General features: G+C 40.6%; 2 protein-coding genes across 2 annotated transcripts in view; one reads left to right on the forward strand and one right to left on the reverse strand.

Annotated features, from left to right (window-relative positions):
* The window catches only part of LOC146666312 (uncharacterized), a 477181-nt gene that overhangs the window by 165151 nt on the left and 288334 nt on the right, over window positions 1-23696 (forward strand). The gene's annotated exons all lie outside the window — the stretch shown is intronic.
* map1b (microtubule-associated protein 1B) lies at window positions 3232-23296 on the reverse strand. Its single transcript, XM_085414258.1, has 7 exons — window positions 22920-23296; window positions 21073-21174; window positions 13139-13221; window positions 12274-12414; window positions 6949-12091; window positions 6565-6803; window positions 3232-5513 (listed from the first exon to the last, which is right to left on the reverse strand). Exons 1-7 carry the CDS (start codon window positions 23101-23103, stop codon window positions 5358-5360), a joined length of 6048 nt encoding a protein of 2015 aa, XP_085270384.1. The 5' UTR covers window positions 23104-23296; the 3' UTR covers window positions 3232-5357.

Consider the following 23696-nt stretch of genomic DNA (forward strand, 5'->3'; position numbering starts at 1 on the left):
CAGAAAAAAAAAGAAAAACAGCTGGCAATGATTACTGTGAGAGGCTGGTTGTGTTAGACATATAAAGCCACAGCTTTTCTTCATCTGTAGAATGCCTTATGATTACACTGATTGCAGGCTGATCTTAAAGGCCCATGGCTGTGCTTAGGGTTTGAAGAAACAGTAGGGATTCTCCCTTATTTGCATAACTTATAAATAAGTAGTAGGCTGAAGGAAATATGCATACATTATAAAAGAAAAAAGGCTGTCCGTTTACTAGAGTGCTGTATATTAGCTAAAAGCCCTGAAAGCTTGGCTTGCAAAGCTCAGTGTTCACTTGCTCTGAGACATCAAACATGTGAAGCTGTGGTCTCCCACTGCACAACAAAATGACTCTGAATGGTGAAGACATTTCCTATCATCTTGATCTGCTGTGTTCCTTCTTGGTGATCTGTTCTTTCTCAGCCGGTACCTCTGGAGCATCAGATCTGAAAGGCTCTTGTGTTTAGTTCATGCTGCAGAAAGTCTGAAATAATCAGTCTCCTTTCTGCCTTTTCTTTTTCATTCTTCATATTCTTGTGACACGTTTCTTGTTCTCTGTGTAGCTATCAATCTATCCATATATTTTTGTTTTTATCTTTAAATCTGCTGTGAGCTGCACACTTTGGAGTGGCATTGGTTTGTTAGCATCTGTTTAAGCATCTTCCAACAAACAATAAAGCATATGTAATTCATGTTTTTGTATAGCTTCGCTGGCAATGAGATGCCAATGTCAGAACAACTAGAAAGCACTGCAGACAATTTTACACTAACGTTATACTTTTTTTTATCCATCAACAACTTTTACTGTGCACACTTAGTTAATTAGTTTTTAAATATATATTTCTTTTACAGTTTGACAGATTCTCAATAGTTATGCATGAATTGTTTCAACAAAGTGATCGATCAAAAGTAGCTAATGACTTGTATCTTCAAGCCTTTTAGTCATGGCTGTGCTTTGAGCTGAATAATACCAATGCTAATCCACAAATGCTCATTATTTTATTTGGAACATTAGCATGATAATGTTAACTAAATGGTAACAAACATCTAACAGCTTTGGACAAAAATGACCTGTGACGGTAAGAAAAACTAATTCATTTTGAATATAATTAAATGTTATGTAGATTAATCTGGTTGTCAAATCAATCAGTAATACAAAAAAAACCATGAAAATATGAATGTAAGTATATAATCTATTGGCAGTATATAAACCAAAGCTTAAAACACATTTACAAGATTATATTAATACCCCTACAGATTGTATTAAAGCACTCTCACTCTTAGCTATTTTAGCCTCATCACATCCCCTTAGACTAACTAAATGAGGCTTCCAGTCCACTCTGTAAATCTCTGTGGGGACATAAATCTCTCCTCAATTCTGACTTTCAGGGACATTTGTTGGCAATGAGGCTAAAAGAAGTAATTTCCACTTGGCCACAATTTCACTTTACAGCCAACAATCCCTGCCACATGACTGAAAATGAACAGATAGTGTAGAGGAGTTTCTATGTAGCCAGTGACAGATTTCTAATGATAGATATAGTACCAACAGATGCAAATACAGGTGCTCTTAGTTTGGGTGGCTAAACCAAGGCATGCTGGGCATTTAATTTAAAATAAATAGAGATCACTGTATAAAGTAGATTATATTAGTATGTAAATTTTGTTCACTTGCAAAAAATGTAAATGTAAAAAAAAAAAAAAATCCTCAATGTACCTACTTTTTCTGAAACTTTTACTTTAGTAACATTATGAGGCTGACTGTAGTTTTTGTTACCGTGGCAGGAATTTTCAGAGGTCCGTGGTCCTCAAGAAATCTTATAATTACCTTGGTGACAAGGTAATTATATGACTTTAAATTGAAACTAGCACTCTATACCCTGTAAAATAGACTCACTGGACACTGTATTAGATACACCTGTTCAGCCGATTGTTAATGCAAATATCTAATACACAATCACATGGCAGCAACTCAGTGCATGAAAATATGTATATGTAGAAAAACAACAGCAAACTAAAAACATAACCGATGCCATGCAGAAGAGCACTGCTGAACACACAGCACCTTGAAACTTCAAGCAGATGAGCTACAGAAGCAGAAGATTGCACCGGTTGCCACTTCTGTTAGCTAAGAACAGGAAACTAAGGCTACAGTTCACATCAGTTCACCAAAAGTGGACAACAGAAGACAAATGGTAAATTCAGAATTTAGCATAAAAAAATAAAAGCATGGATCCATCCTGGCTTAGGCTACTGGTGGTAGGCTGCTCATGGTATAATGGTTTGAGGGATATTTTCTTGGCCTCAGTGCCAGTTGAGTATTGTTTAATTATTTATAACACAATTGCCTACCTGACTATTGTTGCGTACCATGCCCGAACCTTTGTTACGATAATGTGTACCCATCTTCTGATGGCTGCTTCCAGCTCAATAACACACGATAAGAAGATCAGATCATCTGAAACTGTTTGCTGGAACATGACAGTGAAACTTTACTGTACTCAATTTGTCTGTCTGCACAGTCTCCATATCTCAATCCGCTAGTGCACTTTTGGGATGTGTAATTTTTACATCACTTATGTGTAGCCAACAAGTTTGCAGCAGCTATGTGACGCTATCATGACAATATGGACCAAAATCTCAGGAAGAATGTTTCCAGAACCTTGTTGAGTCTATTGAGGAGGATGTCCATTATGGACAACACTCTCATTGCCTGCATGAGACTGTGGAGGACATGAGCAGCTCATTTAGCACATACATACCATAATATACAATATATGTGTGTATATTATCACCCCCACTGCACTTTATGTACATATGAAAAAATCTCTGAGGCTATTTGACTGTATATAGCAGCCATTTCTAAATAGCACAAACCACTCTTGTATAGTTTTTTTTGGTTTTTATATTTGTACACTATTTTTCATATTTATTCATTTTTCTTTTTTTAATACAGCTGTAATTCATCCTGACTCATTCCTGCTGATGTAACAACAGTTTCCCCAGTGTGGGATTAATAAAGTCTATGTCTCTGTCCAATTATTAAGTAGTAAATGTCTAGTAAGAGCAGACATTACGCCTGGATGACTTCATCTACCTAATGAATTTGTGCAAACATGAGTGGTTGTCAAAGGATCTGAGTTTTTTCTGGTGTAAGAAAGAAAAAAACATACCAAAAGTCTTATTTTTTTCAACAGATTTTATTGTGGTTGTTTTTTTAATGTTTGTTCCTTAGTAGTGGTTCCTCTTACATTAGATTCACCATATGGGTAGAGGAAATATTGCACACAAACATCAGAAAGCACTAAGGAGTATTTTTTACTTGAAACTAAGTCCTATAAGTTACACATGAGTCCGGGGGAAAAGGGCAGAGACGATCGATGCAAAGATCACAAGACACCTATACCACACAGCTGCAGACAAACATTATTAAAGTTCTCCTGGGAGAAAGATCAGGAGACAAGGCAGATAAAGAGACAGAGAGAGAAAAAAGAGAAAGTGCAGAGAAAGAAGAGAGAGAAAAGAGTAGTGTCAGTTCAAAGTTTGCAGGTTGCTGTTTGCTCGACAGTAAGGTTGTAGTGTTAGCTTCAGGTTGACCTGCAGGAAAACTGCATTATTGTGGTATCATGAACACCTGGCATCACTTGACTCATATCTCGTACCGTTTGTGTGTCGAGTGAATAGCCCCAAATATGAAAAGCCTGTTTGAATTGGTAAATGTTTCTCCAGAAGCTGGCCTGTCAAAGTTGATCTGTTGTCTCTGTACTGTTAGTTTGTTATGTGTCGTGTTTGTGTTTAAAGTGTCTAGTCTTGGTTTTACATACTTTCATCTAAAACACACAAGTCACTCACTTTCACCTCTGTGTGCTGCCCCTCCACGAGAGAAAAAAGCTTCTACTAGAGGCTGATTCCCTTCTCATTCGTGACTAATTTTTCAGCCTCCTTATGCTGAACCCTCCACCTAGAAAATCTACAATGTGCTGCATTCAGTATCATGTTTATATCAACACTGTGACACTGGCAATTCCTTGGAGCATAGAATACATGTGTCATGGCAAGATTTGCGAAAACCCTAAAATGCTCCTCAAATGTCTTTATTTAGCCTACGTAGCCCTGTTGGTCTTAAAGCAAATTTGAGCAAAACCCCCAAGAAAAAAAAAAAAAAATACTAATTTATCATAACTCATGCATGTCTTCCAAACACTTCATCTGCCACAAAGCTATTTATAATTATAGTACAATGCTTTAGAAAAACAAGACATTTTAAGGTTTATGAAAATATCCTGCTTCACCAGCTTTCCAGTGGGAAAAGGCTAGCTCCCCCCATTGCGCATTGATTACATACAAAACGTTCATAAGAAACAAGATTGGATATTCTTTTCTAGAAAGAACTTAAAATCTGTAAATAAATCAGCAAGCTGAAATAAAAGGCATTCCTCTTTGTAGATTATGCAGATGTGACAAAGACAGGGGAGAGCGCCATGAAGCAACTTCCTGTTGCACAGTGTAAAAGGCTGCCTGGACGATCAAGCACGTTAACTGAAATTTAAACGTAATAACTTACTTATACACAGACAGCGGCGTAAACCAGACAAAAAAAAGACGCTAAATCAATTAAAATCCAGCCAGCTCAAAAAAAAACAAAAACGCAGAGAACATTTTCATAACGGTGGAGCAATCAGATTTGCCCGTTATGAATAAGATAAGTTAGACATCATTAATGTTAATCAGTGTTCAGTGTCCATTCAAGTGGAATCATATTTGCTATCGTTCAACTCTATAACCTTTTAACATCATTCTTAGGATTGACTCCCGGTGCTTAAAGCCACCTGTCTAATCTGCAAGATCTGTGCCACTTCTTATACATTCACTTTGATCCCCTAAGGCAGTAACAGAAAACATGCTATATTTATCCTTTGGTGTGGATAACAGACATTTTCTTTTTCAAGTCGTCGTGTTTGCTGAAAGTGGTTAGGCTGATTGAAAGCTTTCTCACGTATGATGTGGGGATGCAGAGGAAAACTCGATACATCAACAACAACATAATTTTCTTGAACTTCACTAGACTCAGCATAACTGGACAATCATAGCTTGGCTTGCTTATTTGGTTTCTTCTCTCCCCCAGTACTCTACCTGCATGAAACATCACCCTTTGTATGGACTCCTTCAGAGCTGATCTGTGTTACTGTTAGTACATAGGAGGAAAGTTTGGTAATCAGTCCTTGTTGCCGATATTTATTTCATTCTGTGTTTAGGTGTCTGCTTAGGTTTTATGCTACATGAATTGGTTTTCTTACTTAAAATTGGGACCCTTCCTGATCTCTCAAGGAACAGGCCTACATTTCTATCTTACAAGCTGGGAAGGATTCGTCCTGCATGACGACAGTGCTGCTGCTGGCCAGTACCATGACGTTCAACTCCTGTTGCTTGTCATGAGTCTCCTGGTACCACTCTCTCATCACATCAGTGTCATGGGTTGGAATGAGCGTAACCTAACATGGGCGACAAAGAGACTCAACTGAAATGGCATCTTGAATTTGAATAATCATATATAAACATTAACTTTAGTTGAAGCAGAGGTTTGTTTGTTTGTTTTTTTTTAATTTTTGCTGTACCTTAAATAGAAAAATGCTGCAAAAGCACACAAAACACAATGGAAATAGAAAAGAAATGATGCAAAAGCTGAAAACAATTAAAAATCATGATACAGAACAGAAGTGTTGAAGGGGAAACCATATTGTGTGTTGCAACGAGGTGTGTCTGATAGCACTGTGTTGATGTTGGTCCAGGATCTGCACTGCAAATGATGAATCACATTGTTGCAAAGTCATAGCTCTGCAATGTCAGGAAAAAATGCATTTGTTTACACAAAACTCTCTTCTGGAACAAATGGTAAGCATTTTAAGTGTTTTCTTTTTTATTAATTATATTATCAAGTTAAGTTTGCTGTTATCCAAATTTAGGTTACTCATGCTGCTTTGCTAGTGATACTTTTAAAAACATGAACTAATTTCTTGGATAATGCTAACTGAATGCTCAGACATCGTCATTGGTCAGTTACAACATTGCTCCTGGACTAAAATTATTGTGAATTTAGAGAAACAACTGGGATATCAGACAGTGCATGGAACGGCTGTGGAAGTGAAGTGACAAGGTAACAGTAACAGTTTGCTAATAGCAAACAATGTATTAACAGTATTATATGAATCACAGAAAATACATCTGACTTCTGCAACACTGATGAACCCTGTGCTTTTGTTAAGCATGTCTCAGTGCAGTCCTTTGCATGTTTTGGTTTCTGTCACATGTGCTAGTCTGTGACATTAGCGTATCCCCAGACACGCCTCTGTTGTGTTTTGTGAGTACTCAACTTCTGCTGTGTTTTTTTTTTTCCATTTCCATTGCATTTTATTCAGCATCTGTTGTGTTCGGGGCACTTTTGCAGCATTTTTCTCTTTCCTGGTGTTTTCTTAAGTTGCAGTCCATTTGACCTCTTGGACCACTGTATTGCATTATTACATTATATTAATACTTGGTACTTACTTGCATATTGTTTCCCCACTGGGCTTTTCCTTCAAGCAAAGCATCAAGGACAGCCCGATTGGGTTCCTGAGCTGCCTGGTCATTGCCACTTACTACATAGTAAGAGGACCGCACACGCTTAAAGAACTCAGCATCCACATTTTTGGCACTGCAGTGATTAGGGATGTAAACCAAATCCATGTACATCGGAGGGCAGTTTGGTAGAGATGTCCCACCTGATACCTTTCCACTTCCTGTACCTGAAAAAAATGTAAATTTGCCTCAGATGACATTTAGAAAATAATAACTAAAAACAAAAGATACTGTGCCGCAAATAGATGTCAAAAACTGATATGTGATACACTATATATATATATATATATATATATATATATAAGTACTCACCTGATGTGGTGCTTTTTACCCCTCTGGAGGCAGAGGTATTGGTTGCATTTTTGGCATCTTTCCCTTCTCCTACACCCTTCTTTGGAGAGGCCATCTTTGAGTCCTTCACTTTTGATAGACCAACCTTTCTAGATGGTGATGAAGATTTTTTGGAAAGTTTTTTCTTGTTGGGCTTTTCGCCTCCTTCTGTGTTAGCATTGTGGAGGTTTTCTTCAGCCTTGAGGGCCTCTGGATCGACCATGCAGACGTCATGGTGACCTGAAGATGGAGCAGGGTCCCTGAGTGCAACGGGAGGAGGATCAGCATGCCTGTAGGTGAGGGTTCTGTCAGTAGGCAGAGTCTCAGAGTCATCTTCAGAGTCAATGTTTGCATCTGCTGTAATTGAGGGGCACTCTTCTGTCCCTGGTGGAACATCTGAATCTGTCTGGGAGGGAGCAGATTCACTAATGGATGTTGGTGGTGTCTCCTCACATTGCCTGGTGTAGAGCTTACCTCCTGGTGGTGGAGGTCCTCCTCCTGACTTGGCCAGAGGTTTCTCATCGTCCAAGGCATTCTCTTCATTGATGAAATACTCCAGAGGGTTAGGGTTGATGAAAGATGGGGAGAGTTCTGTTTTGGGGTGACGGTATTCACATGAAGTAACTAGGCAGAGGTCCACATCTGTCTTAGATGGAGCACAGGGGCTCCTCTTAGTGGAGTCTGGGTCTTTGGAGCCACAGGCAGAATTATACTGATCACAAGAGAGTGGCAGATGTGATGGGGAAGGAAGTTTAGGGCTCACAGGGGATTTTTTCTCAAATGTATAATCATCACATTTAAAGGGATTAGTTTCCTTTGCCTGGAAAAGTGTCTCCTCTTTTGAAAGAGTGAAAGAAGAGGATGGGGAAGTAGCTTTTGGGGGTGAGGGTGACCTGTCATATTCTTGGTATGTGTCAGATTTATCAGCTATATCCTCCACAGATGGTGAAATGGGGCTGCTGCTTTCTTTACCTGCTGGACCTCCAAGCACAGGGGATGGCTCACTGGAATGGGGAGAGTGGATTAGTGAGGTTGCTTTGGGGGTGACTGGAGACTTTTCTGTTTGCTCAACCACAGCACGTGTCATCTCTGTCATTTGACATGGGGTTGTTGCAGAGGGAGTAGACTGAGATGCATCTGATGGGGTTGCAGAAGTGGCACAAACTGAATCATTTTCTTCAAAAAGTGATGGATTTTCCACTGCAGAGGTTGGGTCTCCAGATGCTCTTATGTCAGTTGCATCTGAAGGACTGTAGTCAACCTCAGTTGGGCCATTTTCTGTAGCACGTGAGCTGCCCACTGATGGGTGCTCTGGGGACTGCTTGCTGAAGTCCAGGGCTAAGGAATGGTCAGGGGATTCCTGACCAAACTCTATTGACATGGTAGAGTGCTCTGGGGATTTTGTATCCTGCATCTGTGTCCTGCTTTTTGTTTTGGGGGAGATGTCTGGGGAGATTGACATTGGCCTTGGGCTATCATCCTTGGATGGAGATCCCTCTGCCTCATGGAAAGTGGTTGGGGTCTGAACCACAGAGACGGACAAAGAGTCGTCTACTTCAGTTGAGTGAGGAGAGCCCACTTCGGCATGAAGGGAAGGAGAGTCCGTGGTTGGTTCTGGCAAGGAGCTGGTGGCCAAGGAAGCTGTGGATGCTGAAGCTAAATGTGAGAAAGTGTCCTCTGCTACTACTTCCTCCAGAGGAGTTCCAGACTTATCTGATGTAGTGCCCTCTGAAATTGACATTTTACTCTCTTCTTTGAACGCTGTGAAAGGGTTGATGTCTGATTCATGTTTGGTCAGTGGTGCTGAAAAAAAGACGGAATGACTGTTTTCTCCTGTTTTCTTAGGATCTATATCAAAGGGGGACTTTTCCTTCTTTGTTGGAGAATCAGGTTCAGCTGTTGGCGAGCTCTTTGGTGAGGATGCTACCCTCTCTACTGGGGAGGAACTTTCTAGTTCCTGTTCATGAGGCTCTGGGGTAACTCTGTTGGAGGAATCTTCTTTATCACTTGTAACCTCCACAATTACTGGACCCTGTTCTTTTCTTTCTTCTGATGCAGTTGCCAGAGCTCCCGCTTTTTCATCTACGGGTGACTGATAGTAGGGAGTGTGACCAGATGACTGAGGCGAATTAGCACCTTCTAATGTCTTATCATCTGGGCTAATGGAGGAATCTGCTGTTGCTCTGGTGTATCCTGCCAGTGTGGTGGATAATTCTATTGGAGGAGCAAACACTGATGGTGAATCAGAAATATCCTTATTGTCAACTGAGGGAGATCGCACAAAAGGTACTGTTGTGGATACTGAACTGAGTTTAGATGAATCAGCATCATACTGAGCCGTGGCAAAGCATTTAGCTTTTCCTGCAGAGAGAAAATCCTTAGAGAATTTATCTTCTTCTAGAGATGAAGGCGGAGATATTGTAGAAGCAGAATGGTTGTAGTCCTGACCTTCAGTGGCATCACTCTGAGAGCGATTTAAACATGGAATATCCTGAAGTTGAGAGAGCTTCTTTCTGTCACACTCTGATGTGTCAAACCTGCCAACATCCCGTGACGGAGACTCATTCTCGTCATTGGTGGCTTCATCGCTCATAATGTCCCTGGGAGTCATCATCTCATCCATCGGAGTAGGCACACTAGAGATTTCAATGGTGGACTGGGTGTGGCCAGATGTGACAGTGTAATCTTCAGGAGGTTCGTCTCTGTTCTCTTCATCGGAGGCTGTTGAACTCTCAAAGCCAACTGGCACCATTTCATCATGGATAGACGCAGCTGGAGACACTGGTGAGGACACTTTAGGTGAAGCAGATACAAACAGATTTTGATTCTCTGTTTCTTTTTGACTAATGAAATCATTTTCTACGTTGTTGTTTTCAGCACTAACTTGTTTCATTTCAGCATGTTTCTCTTGGTGGTGTTCTTCCACACTGGGAGGAAGATTATTTTTAACCAGTTCTGCTTTCTGTGGTTCATATATTTCTTCAGTCTCTCCTTTCTCTTCATAATCCCCTCCCTCAGATGTCTCCTCCATCACAGTGCCCTCATCATCAAACTTCTCTGATACGCTTCCATTGATTTTTCCCTTGAGTACTTGTTCATCTGGAGTCTCTCCACTTTCTCCTTCCACCTCAGTTGTGGTTATACCTTCATCAACAGACTCTAATGCCTCAGGTGACTCTTTGGTTTGAATCACTTCTTCATGGTGTATCATCACAGTCTCCTTTTCCACATTTTGTTCAACTGTTGCATCGTCCTCCATAAACTCTTCAGCTCTGAGCTCTTCAAAGTCCTTAGTGAGGTCCTCTGGTGAGGACATCAGAGATCTTTCTTCTTCTGGATCCACTGTCACTGGAGCAGCACTAGCTTCCACTTTGGTGGCATCCTCTTTTGTCTCCTTCTTTGCCACCTTTATCTTTCCTTTGTCTTTTAACTTTGATGGACCTCCTGAATCTTTCTTTGAAGCATCATCTTTTTTCAGAGGCTTTGGTTTGAGATTCTTTTCTTCACCTGCAGCAGATGCCTTTTTTATATCTTTTAATGGCCTTTTGGCATCTTTCTTTTGCTCTTTCTTTTCTTCTTTCTTCTCTTTCATAGGTGAGTCTCTTCTGATATCCTTTTTTAGACCTTTCTTTGCATCCTCTTTCTTCATTTTTTCATCTTTTTTGCTTTCTTGTTTAGGGGTTTCATCTTTTTTTGCTACTTCTTTTTTAACCTCCTTTTTCTTTTCCACAGACGCTTTGGCCTCCTTTTTAACAATCTTCTCTTTTTCAGCTTTTGGTTTCTTTTTTTCTGGCGTTTCGTTTTGGGCAGCTTGCTCTGCCTTTGCTTTTGATTCTTTCTCAGGTGCCTTTCCCTTTTTCAGTGGGACTTTTTCTTTTTTCTCCATCTTTTGTGTTTTTTCACGAGCTGATTCTGCATCAGCCTTTGCCTTTTCTGGTGTTTCCTCTGTGGAATCCTTCCTGATGTTTTTGACTGGTGAAGGCTTTGGGGTAGACTTGAGGCTCTCTTTGCTGTCTGTTCGGTGTTTCATCTTGGCTTGCTTCAGTGTCGGTGTTGATGGCATGTTAGCAGACACTGTTTTTTGAATATAAACGGGCTGCTTCAAGAAGTCCAGGTGCTTAAGCTTTTCTAAACCTTCAAAAATATGATGCTGGGTGGCATTTCCGGGAAAGAGAACACGAACAACCTTATCTGAGGGATTTGCAGGGTGCCACACAATGAGTGAAGCAATGGAAATCATGTGAGAGAGAGGGAACTCTGATTCTTTTCCATTCGGGAGCAGGATGGAAGTGGTGTCCTTTTCACTTCCTGTCCACTGTTTTATGAAGTGCTGCATGTCCTTGCTGTTCTTTGATGGATTAAGCACATACATCTCAAGCTTGCCCACGCCCATTTTCTGAAAAAGTATGATCGGTTCTATAGTGTTTCCTACAGGTCTTTGCAAAGGCTCAGTCCGTAAATTTAGTTTGTTAAGAAACTGCTGAGTGAAAGCTGCCTCCTCAACATTTCTGCGCACTCTGTAATTGGGTTCAGGATTGTCCAGGTTTTCGGGAAGATTCACAAACACAATTCCAATGTCTGGAGAAATCATGTTCTTCACCCAGTCGCTGTTTGCTGTTGAACCCTGCGACTGTTCCTCCTCGAGCTCTGCAATCTTCCTCAGCAGCATGCTATTGATGCCCGGAAGATTGTCGTCACCGATGTGGGTCAGGAGAATGGAGTCCACCCGGTCTAGATGTCTCACCAGCTTCCAAAAACACGACTTTCTGTCTGAACCTCCATTGATTAGCATGTTGAAGCCGTTGACAGCAAAGAGAGCGGAGTCACCGCGACCTCCGGGGAAAATGTAGCAGCATGGTTTGGAGAGCTTGAGGAATCCACCTGAGGTTGGTGGTTCTAACATGTCAAAAGGAGTTGGGATCTCTACAGATTCAGATAAGTACTCTGTGAACTCTGAGAGGCCCTCCATTTCAGGAAGGATGAGAGTGGAGTTTAGTTTAATGTTAATGAAGTCCTGCAGATTGTGTTTGTCCAAGTTGGAATTTTTCCATTCGCCTTGTTCGGGGCAGGAGAGAGTGAGGTTGGCTTTGTTTGCTGGGTGAATGGTGCTGAGCAATTCACCAATCTGGCCATGAGAAAAAATGATTAATGGAATCAGTAATGCACTTACAATGATTTCAGGTTCAGTATGTGTCTGTAAGTATATGGGTGTGGGACCACCACACATTTTTTCTCATTCTTTTTTTTACTTTTCAATAACCATTATGTAAATGTGTCATAAGAAGAACCCTCCCCATGTTTGCTCACCTCTTGGTCAGTGAATATGTCTATGAAACTGAAAAATGAGAACAATCCAGACTGAAGGATCAGCTCCCCGGTGTTTTCAGAGCATTGTCCTGACAAGACCAAAAGTTTGTGTCTGGCAGTGTCAGAGATCATCAAACGCACCTAGAAAGGAGAAAAAAATATACGTTGTCTGTGCACTGATTTGTTCAACAGTAGATAATAATTTATATAAACTTGGAGAAAAGTACTTATGTGGTGACTATTTACTGCAGCTGCAGTCCTTCTCCTCAAAATAATTATATTAAAAAGGAAATAAAGAAGCTCAATACTTACGCATTTAGCTTAATGATAAATGTACTAGAAATACCACCTGCTTCAAGTCACTTATTTCCATTAGCTAATAAGCTTAATTGTTCTCTGACTGTCTATTGTACTGTCATCACTCTATCTCGCTGTCCTTCACTATTTCTGATGTTCTTTTTTTCTACTTCAGCACCATCAGTTTCTCTGGGCGGCTGGCCAAATCACTCCTGCTGTGCTCTGTGATATTATAAGTGCAGAGTGTGACTGCAAACAGGGAGGGAGTGAAGGAAACAACGAGAAGGCGCAATTCCTGATCCTCTCATATTTTTATTCTCCTTGAAGTTAAGCGAAATCCAAAATCTGTGCTTGCTATCCCTGCAATAAAGAACACATCAGTCCAGGTTCTTAGATTTCTTATTACACCCCCCCCCCCCCCCCCCCCTTTTTTTTTTTTGGTTCTTAGTCAACATCAGCAAACACACCGGGCTGTATAATTACCTGTTTTAAGATTTAAATGTTTTGTAAATGCTGATGGGAGAATAATGGGAAGAAGCTATAATTTCTAGTAGGAAAAATGTTTTACCTCGGTACTGACGGCTTCATCTGAAGGGTTGATGAGCACAACGGTCTCCAGAATATTGCTTTTGTGGTGAAGAATTCTCTGGCCTGAAAAGAAAACAGAAAATAGATATAGTAAAATAAATGTCATGCTAAATGTCTCATGCTATGAGTTATATAGTAACCCTGCTGTGAATATAATTAGATAGAACCAAGAGGCATAATCAATCTACAGAGTAGCTGACCAACAGAAAACTGTGTATCAGATACAGCCTCTCAGTAATGATGATATCCTACTTTATTGTATAAAAGACAGGAAAAGAAGGAAAGTATTTACTAATTTGCCAACCAAACCAATTGGCTGATTATTCAAGGAAATAATTGGATTTATCATTTAATAATTGTAAAAATTATTATTATTATTGTATGATCTGCTGTACAATATAAAGCGCCAATAAAATAAAATTTAATTGAATTAAAAATCAAGTATTTTTTTTGCCCCTGTGCTTATTAATTTATAGCAAATTATATTATATATATTATATATATTATATTATAGCAATCTTATGTAAGTGACACAAGAATAATTTCTCTTTGATCTTTTTGAATTCATCATTATAAAACTCTCCTAATAATATTCATATATTAACAGCAATGACTGATTTTTCATGAAATATACATATTTCTGTTACACATGTTCTATTGCCTTGTTCTTCACTGTTCATGCAGGAAATTTAAGTGGCCAGACATTTACATAAATTTGTTGTTTGTTTTAATCACATGATTCTTTTAACACATGTACATACACGTTTGCTGTTTACTTTTAGCTTGTCAGTTCTGCAGCTGTTCCGTCACATTTTTTTGTCTCCCCACAAATACTTACATTGTGTTTTATTATTTTATTTATCTATTTATTTATGTTTTGCAAGCTCTTGTAGCTTTTTTTTTAAATTTACGTTGTGCTTTATTCGACTTGCAGTGCGTTTGAACTCCCAGTTCCTATAATAACCCTGAGTTCTTTGTAACAGTTATACACTAAAGACACAAAATAAAAATTATTATTAACATTACTGATTATTCTGCCAATTAGTTTCTGCCTGTAATAACTGACCAAATATCTATTTAAAAAATGTCTATCAAATTTTCCCAAATATAAAGATGATGCTTTAAACTGGCTACTTTATTCAACAAACAAATATTTACATACTGCAAGGTTAAAGGACATGTTATCATGTTATTATTATTCCCAATTATTTGACAATTACTGACTAGCCACTTCTTTTACAGTGCTACACAACTCCAGTCAGACTCGGCCTCTGTGAGAGGACAGACAGCACCGACATGGCTGGGTTATTATCTGCCTCACTCTAACACCCAGTAACGATTTGAACTCTGACAATGGCCACTAAAAATAGATGAATCTGCAGCAATTTGAGAAAGGTAATATTTCCTCTCTCATGAGATGGAGTGATTAGACAGAACACGAACAGTGTTGTGGGGTTAGGCCCGTGATCAATCTTCTAGGTTTTGGTTGATTGATTATGACTGTGACCCCACTGTGTGTGTGTGTGAGGGGGGTTTGGCTGTCCTCTGGCCCAGCGGATGAGACATGAACATGGTATCTTTAGCTTCATTATCCATCCCTACATGTCAGGCTTCACTCAGTCAACCCCACAGACCCTTTGTTTCTCCTCACTGTCACCAACATCAAGCATCAACTGATACCAAACTACAAGACACAGATCTTATTTTTATTCATTTATTTCAGTCAAAACAAACAAACAAAAAAATGTTGCTGCTATAATGGAAAGACAAAGGATGAGAATCTGCTTTGTGTGAAGTGCTTGGACCCAGACTGTAAATTCAGAAGCACCGTGTTGAAGACTGAGTGTGGCTTGTCCCTGGAGACGCAATACTCCAGCAGCTATCTGCCTGCTCGGCTGATTCCTCCATACATATTTCATATAGCAGCAGATTCTCATGAAGGAATGCACAACCATTAACTCTACTGCTTCACCCCAGAGAGTTATCATGCCTTACAGAAAACACTCTCATTCACTGCTGTGTTTCCTACACAGTAAATGACTGCTGGGGTCTAATAATCTCGGGGGTTCAGTAAAAACTGAAATAATGGTTCGAGGTTTTGTTCCCTCCCAGGCATTTGTCAGTTCTGTTTTTGGGGGTGTGGATGGAAAAAAATAATAATAATGAATTCTTCTAGAATGATTGTAATCTAGAGATTTTGTGTAAATTCAACATCATGACAGAACCTTAAACGACAAAAAGGTCATTGCTTTCATTTTTTTGAGTGCATAGTGGATATTTTCCAGCAGAATCTATTGAAGACCTTAAATGTGTGTCATTTTTTTCCAGTGAGCAGGCAATGAATGCATCAGCTTTATTTGTTTCTTTTATTTCTAGTGTTGGTACATTCACCTTCGAGATGCGAACAAGCTGTTGGTGATTTCTGTCAAACCGATTGGCCTCGTGAAAAACAGTTTTCCTTTGCACCTGCATTTTACCGGCATGTTGAAGATTTGTGTCTGTCTACTACAACCATCATAAAACCCCTGCTACTCAGGGGGTGGAAAAACCTTCACCAAAACCCATTCTGAGGAGGGAGTGGTCTGACCGGTGCTCCTCTAAGAAACAAAGCCATATCTGTAACCGCTAATGCAAAAGAGACGCATCTCTTTTGTCCTTGTCCCTCTTCGTGGGTTACGCCCTGCTTACTGGCCTTTTATGTGATGAAATAGAAAGTATAGCACAGCACTCCTCACAGGAAAAAAAACAAACTATCCATCACCACCGCCATGTGTCTGATTTAACTCATCAAAAAGTGACAGATTGCACACAGGAGCTTGTTTGACCCTGACAATTACTTTGATCGATATGAAAATCCTTAAAACCCAGTGCGTCTCTGTCTCAGCGGGAGGTGAGGTAATGTGACATGCATCGCTAAACATTCTCCTTCTGGCTGAATAGGAAGAGGACGACCGGTTGGTTTTTCCCTCTCTGCAACTGACCGAGCCAGATGGGAACATCAATGAGGATGGCACCCCACCAAAAATAGATCAGTGGAACAACTAAATTCAGCACTTGCTTTAAAGCAAAAGGAAGGACTGGATCTGCTCCTCTAGATCCCCAGTATTGTGTGTGTCAGCAAGTGTATTTCATACCAAAACAGTGACGTCCAGCAGAGACACTGGCAAAATTTTTACTGTGACTTTTGGATTTGTCTCCAACCAAGCATATATAACATGTCTGGTAATGGAGCTAATGGCAATGATCCAGCTATTAACTTGAAAAGCAGTCGATCACCTGTGGCACCATATTGATTCTCACTGCCAGCATTCAGCTTTTAACATCTTCATAGTCATTACTGTAGGAATTAGCCCATGCAATTGAATGACAAGCTGACAGATGAAAGGCAGTTATTATTACAATTTTTTTCTATTGCAGTGCTTATAATATCAGGGGATGTGGGACTTTTTATGATGCAGGTGAATAAAACTGCTGATCTGCAGTTGGAGTCAGGAATGAAGAGAAAACAGACCATTAGGAATATTTTCTTCGCTGACAAATGAATAAAAGTCAACACAGTTTTTAAATATCATCGATCATAAATTGCAGTCTTGTCTTCAAGAATCTCATTAGCAAGGCTTCTTCATGGATTTGTGGTTTAGACATGTCTTTTGAGGCTTCACTGCTGTCTGCACTGATGGCAGAGTGATGGGAAATCTATAAGTAAACAGAAGTGTCATATGTCTATAAAGGAAAGGCAGGTGGTCTCCCATCTAGCCTGCTCTTCTTCCTCTCTTTTCCTTGTTACTGTGAGGGCCAGGCATCCTGTGCGCCACGTGATTGACGGTTCGTCGTTCATCAAGCAGACAGGTAATTGCATTTGCCCTCCTGAGCCGGATTTCACCCGCTGGTTTTCCTCTAAAGAATAATCTCTAAGCAATGAATGAAACCACCCTACCAGCTAAAGAGAAAACTCAAGAATGCAGCATTTAAAGATGTTTCATTGATTTTTCTTTATTACAGCTAAGGGTAAGTCCCACTGAAAATCAACTCATAAGCTCAACTCACTACACAGCCCTCCGAGAACCAATGCTGATTCATTTCTGACAAGATGCTTGATACAACTTCTGTTAGCAAGGATTAACTTTTTTTTTTTTAACCTTTTATGTTTCACTCAGCTTCGATGTTGTTTCCTGTTAAATCCTAATTTATAATTAATAAAGTCATATCAAGCATAGTTTTAATTCAGGCACAGGGGTGCCTGAAGGTCACGGTCATGGCTGCAATTGGAGCAGATCAATTCATCTCAGTGCCAGCCCACCTCTACTGATGGCTCAACTTCTATGGGTCCAAAGGACAAATCTCATGTAAGAAGTGGATTTAAGCTGCCATAGCATGCCCATAGTGTGCAAGTGCAAGCTGCTTTGCAGCCCATTGCCAATTCAGCTTCTAGCTGCTGCTCCTGATAATATACACCTTTCTGTGAAAAAGTATGGGGAGGTACCGCATCCATCCAATTCAATTCAGTTTAATTTATATAGCAACAAATCACAACAACAGTTGCCTCAAGGCCATACAAAGCACTACAATTATTTTAGAGAAAACCCCACCAGTCAGATGAGCCCCTATGAGCAAGCACTTGGTGACAATACAACAGGAAGAAAACCAGGGGGTTTTATTCCTGTTGGGGGTGAGGGGAGAAAGGTAGGACAAAATCCATCCAACCTCCATTCTCTTAAGAGGTTTTCCCATTTGGGGTGTGGTGGGACTGGAGCCTATAGAAGAGTTTGCTGGTAACACCCTCCAGAGACCACTAGTCTTAGATCACTTAGCATGGGCTAACACAGAGACAGACACCTATGGACAATTTAGAATCACCGATTAACCTAGCATGCATGTCTTTGGACTCTGAGAGGAAGCCAGAGTACCTGGAGTGAACTCACGCAGGCTCCAGGAGAACACACAAACCTCACAGACAGTAGAAGGAACCCAATCAGCCAGCGGGTTCGAACCAGGAACCCTCTTGCTCTTGAAGGACCAGTACTAAGCACAGTGCACCAGGTGACAGAAGTGATGTTATTATTATTTTTAAATCTTTTTTTTTAAAATTAACAATATTATGATTCAAAAGTTTAAAATATATATCTGTGAATTAAAAAGAATCATGACATTTTACATAAAACCCTACAAACCCGTCAAATTGTACAGTTCACATCAAGCTGAAATCAAAAATTTAAAAAGGTAAAAAAAAAAAAAAGAGTTGCCAAAAGGAAAGAAATACAATATGAGAAAATAACATTATTGATTTTTTGCCTGCCAAGACATTGACTCTCAAAGTGTTCTCTTCATTCTGCTGCGTGTCTCTCTGTGTGACCTTGCTTATTTATCACCCCAATCTCTCTTCAGCCTGTTCTTACTCCATTATTTCCTCTTCTCTCACCACCCCACCCGCCTGTGTCATTGTCTTATTTTAAAAGCCCTTCCCCTCACCCTCTTGCTCCCTGAGTCCTCCCCGTTCCCCTCCCTTCTTTATTTTCATGGACAGACACCGCCACTAGGGATTCGACATTGCTAATTACTCCCAAATCAACTGTGCATCTAGTTGCAAGGCAACAGTACACTGGAGGAAAGGGCAAGAGTGGAGGATGGGAAGATGGGATAAAAGGGAGTGTGAAGCTGGAGTGCTGTTAAATGTCATTCTGGATGAATCCTGCCTCTCAGATGACTGTATTTCATTTCTGAGATTTGATACAGGGATATTAATGCATTAGAATCGACCTACTGATTTAGTTTGCAGCCACATTTATCGGCTCGATCAATCTATTAAACATCTAACCACATACGAAGCTGGTCGTTCTCAATGTGGAGCAGAAGCTTTAACTGCTGGGGACTGTCAAGGCCATGTTGCCTACTGATACACCACATGTCCTGCAACACTGAATGTGTTTCATCTTCATACAGACTCCTTCACTTTGCAAATGACACAAAGGTAAAAGTGCCTTGCAAGAAAATGCTGACAGGGTGTATCCTGTGGTAGGCAATAAAGCCTACGTGTTTAGGATTCCACAAGGAAGCTATTCAGAGAGTGCAGAATTATTAGGCAAATGAGTATTTTGTCCACATCATCCTCTTCATGCATGTTGTCTTACTCCAAGCTGTATAGGCTCGAAAGCCTACTACCAATTAAGCATATTAGGTGATGTGCATCTCTGTAATGAGAAGGGGTGTGGTCTAATGACATCAACACCCTATATCAGGTGTGCATAATTATTAGGCAACGTCCTTTCCTTTGGCAAAATGGGTCAAAAGAAGGACTTGACAGGCTCAGAAAAGTCAAAAATAGTGAGATATCTTGCAGAGGGATGCAGCAGTCTCAAAATTGCAAAGCTTCTGAAGCGTGATCATCGAACAATCAAGCGTTTCATTCAAAATAGTCAACAGGGTCGCAAGAAGCGTGTGGAAAAACCAAGGCGCAAAATAACTGCCCATGAACTGAGAAAAGTCAAGCGTGCAGCTGCCAAGATGCCACTTGCCACCAGTTTGGCCATATTTCAGAGCTGCAACATTACTGGAGTGCCCAAAAGCACAAGGTGTGCAATACTCAGAGACATGGCCAAGGTAAGAAAGGCTGAAAGACGACCACCACTGAACAAGACACACAAGCTGAAACGTCAAGACTGGGCCAAGAAATATCTCAAGACTGGTTTTTCTAAGGTTTTATGGACTGATGAAATGAGAGTGAGTCTTGATGGGCCAGATGGATGGGCCCGTGGCTGGATTGGTAAAGGGCAGAGAGCTCCAGTCCGACTCAGCAAGGTGGAGGTGGAGTACTGGTTTGGGCTGGTATCATCAAAGATGAGCTTGTGGGGCCTTTTCGGGTTGAGGATGGAGTCAAGCTCAACTCCCAGTCCTACTGACAGTTTCTGGAAGACACCTTCTTCAAGCAGTGGTACAGGAAGAAGTCTGCATCCTTCAAGAAAAACATGATTTTCATGCAGGACAATGCTCCATCACACGCGTCCAAGTACTCCACAGCGTGGCTGGCAAGAAAGGGTATAAAAGAAGAAAAACTAATGACATGGCCTCCTTGTTCACCTGATCTGAACCCCATTGAGAACCTGTGGTCCATCATCAAATGTGAGATTTACAAGGAGGGAAAACAGTACACCTCTCTGAACAGTGTCTGGGAGGCTGTGGTTGCTGCTGCACGCAATGTTGATGGTGAACAGATCAAAACACTGACAGAATCCATGGATGGCAGGCTTTTGAGTGTCCTTGCAAAGAAAGGTGGCTATATTGGTCGCTGATTTGTTTTTGTTTTTGAATGTCAGAAATGTATATTTGTGAATGTGGAGATGTTATATTGGTTTCACTGGTAAAAATAAATAATTGAAATGGGTATATATTTGTTTTTTGTTAAGTTGCCTAATAATTATGCACAGTAATAGTCACCTGCACACACAGATATCCCCCTAAAATAGCTCAAACTAAAAACAAACTAAAAACTACTTCCAAAAACATTCAGCTTTGATATTAATAAGATTTTTGGGTTCATTGAGAACATGGTTGTTGTTCAATAATAACATTATTCCTCAAAAATACAACTTGCTTAATAATTCTGCACTCCCTGTAGCTGACTTAGATGTAATGGTGGACACTGCTGAGAAACGCAGCTATGAAACTGTAAATACTCAAGTACTGTGCTTCACAACATATTTTATGACAGGGGTAGATCGTGATTGAAATAAATTAAAATAAAAAAGGGGGTCTTTTATATAGTGATTGTTTTTACTTTTAATACATTAAGCGTATTATTTCTCACATGACTGCAAAAGTGTATGTCTTTGGTTTCTGTTTACGACACAATGGAAGCTGTTAGAAAAATCTCAAGACATTAATCGGTGTGAAACGTTGTGGCATAAATTTCCAGTTTACCTCTGACATCTGCAGAGAAACGAGCCGAGTGTCTGGACACAAAAAGCTTGAGTTCCTGGTCCAGGTTGCAGTCAATTAAGTTGGCGTCCCACGAGCGGATCCCTACAAAACAAGCACACAAGCACAAACAAAACTGTGAAAAGTCACCTTCCCTCGTGAATTATCTTCCTAAAATTTACAGGAAAATCTTGGCACGAGCAAGGATTGACTTTTAATTTGGCAAGAGGAATGAAATCTATAATAGGAAATATCTATATCCCTATTTCTGTTTGGCCACGGTGCCAGAAGCAGGGACGACCTCTGTTGTGCTGACTCATTGCGGTGTCATCCTCTCTATAATTTTGCAAAGCCAAGGCCTAATGAAGGCTTCCGAGAAGTTATTTGATAGCAGCAGTGAATCAGTGTTACTCTGAGGTGAACAGCAGATGATGGGCTGAAAACACTTATTTTAGCAACAGGGCCTAAACCTTAAAAAAATAAATGACAGCATAAGTTAAAAATCGAAACACCATTAAATAAGATAATTTTTATTTTAAAGACAGCATGAAGGGGACAGCATAAATGTATTTATTGAATTTTTTTCCCACCCAAGGTCAAGTGTAAATTTGACAATACACAGAGAGAGAGAAAGAGAGAGAGAGAGAGAGAGAGAGAGAGAGAGAGAGAGAGAGAGAGAGAGAGAGAGAGAGAGAGAAAGAAATGACTGTGGCCCCAACAGGTTCATCTCCAAAGTAACCTCTTATTTTTTTTAATTAAAGAAAAATTATTTATTCATTTTTTGTTTGGTACATCTGTATACATCATCAGCAGATTTAACCTTTAACAAAGAGCCACACCTACTCTGTGCTTTTACTCTGATAGTGCCTGGAAAATCTAGAAGTGTGCAGGGTAAAGATAATATGAACCCATCTTAGTTTTACGCCCACGCAGATACTGCGCCATTGCCCCCCCTACAAACAGTGCACTATGGCCATTGAGGCAGGCCTCTACAGCAGCTGTAGCCTTTCTAAAAAACGCCCCGCTTCACTTTGAAGATGGGTCCTCCTGGCTTTCCGTAGGGACCGCAGTGCGGACCGAGCCACGCCCACAAGCCGGTGTGTGGGATGAGAGAGAAAGCTGGATGCAGGAGGGTAGTGATGGAGAAATATTCCCACGGGGATGAAGGGGGAATTCGTTGATTGTAATTCAAGGGCGCGTACTGTAGCAGTCTCGAAACGCAAACTGTCAACTCCACGACACAAACCGAGAGAAAACTCTCGTTTCCTCCTTCAGGCCGTGAACTGTGACACAAAAGCAAGGTGCTGCGAGAGACCCTCAGAAACCCGATTCGCTTCACTGCACTGACGCACAATCCGAATTGGATGCTGAATCATTGCTCGTCAGCTTCATAACAGCACCAGGCCCACGTGTGTTGTGGCTGGCAACAACTCAACCCACTGATATTATGTGATAGAAAAAAAATGATACAGAACTGCCCCTGTTGGTGGGTAAAATACCCGAGGGCGAAGATGTAGTGATTATTTTCCTCTAGCTCACAGTGATGTTACTGGGAGGGGCTGACAGATAGCACCACCGCAGTCTACTTCAAACAGCTGCCCAACAAATAACACTCAGACTGTGTTCATTACTCGTTGACACGCGTAATTCCTCACCACCGTTCACAAAGCAAAGCGCTGCAAATAACTACAGCTCCAAAAAAGAAAAAAAAGAAAAGAATAAAACCCCCGCACAGATTATGTGACTTTATGCTGCCAAACTTCCAGTCTATCCGTCTCTGTTCCAGCTGTTTTGAACACGTCAAGAGGAGCTCTCTGGCCTACACCCCCTTTCACAAAGCCCCATCTTACCTTTCTCTATGTCCGCAATGGCACACTTCAGATGCTCCTCCGTTACGATCTCTCCGATAACAACCAGCAGGTAGAATTTGCTGTCATTAAAGTGCTGCGAGGGGCTCGAGGATGTCAGCGACGCCCCGGTGTTGCTTTGGCCGCCTAAAGTCTCCATGTCTGCAGATTCAACCAGGGTTGCCATCCTCTCCTGCTGTCTATCTTCTCTTTTTTACGCCCCCGCTCTCTCGCTGTCTCTCGTTTGCGGATCCCAGCCTCCCTTTATTCGCTGCAGAGCTTTGGAGTGGTCTCCAGACATGCAAGTGCAGCCTTGATAGGAGTGGCCCTTGCTTTTTATACCAGCAGACACAGTGTCACATTCGGTAACCGGGGAGAGACGAGGGCGCCGGAGCTTTTTTTCCGCATACTCACTCCACAGCTGATGTCATCCGCAACGAATCAAACGCATCCGGAAGTCACTGAGATTTTATGCTTTTCATTGTTTTCATCGGTGCTGGACTCCTCACTACTTGTTACTCATATTAAAAAAAATACTTAGAGCACTGATGTTTCACCCCTCTGGGTTCAGTTTCTGATGTTGGGTTGTAGTAAACGAGTTGTACTTCTGTTAGCGCAGTGAAAATCTTTATAGACCTTTCTGACGTGCTTTTTGAGATTCCGTTTTTAAACAGACTTTTTATTTACTTTAAACCGAGATTTCATCTTTTTAGTCATTTAATTGTTTTTATTTTTTTTACATGCAAAAACTATAATATTCAAAGACAATGAATGCAAATT

Source organism: Rhamphochromis longiceps, linkage group LG7 (genome assembly GCF_057381845.1).
Source record: "Rhamphochromis longiceps isolate RC_006_pf linkage group LG7, R_longiceps_female_GT1.1, whole genome shotgun sequence".
Classification (NCBI taxonomy): domain Eukaryota; kingdom Metazoa; phylum Chordata; class Actinopteri; order Cichliformes; family Cichlidae; genus Rhamphochromis; species Rhamphochromis longiceps.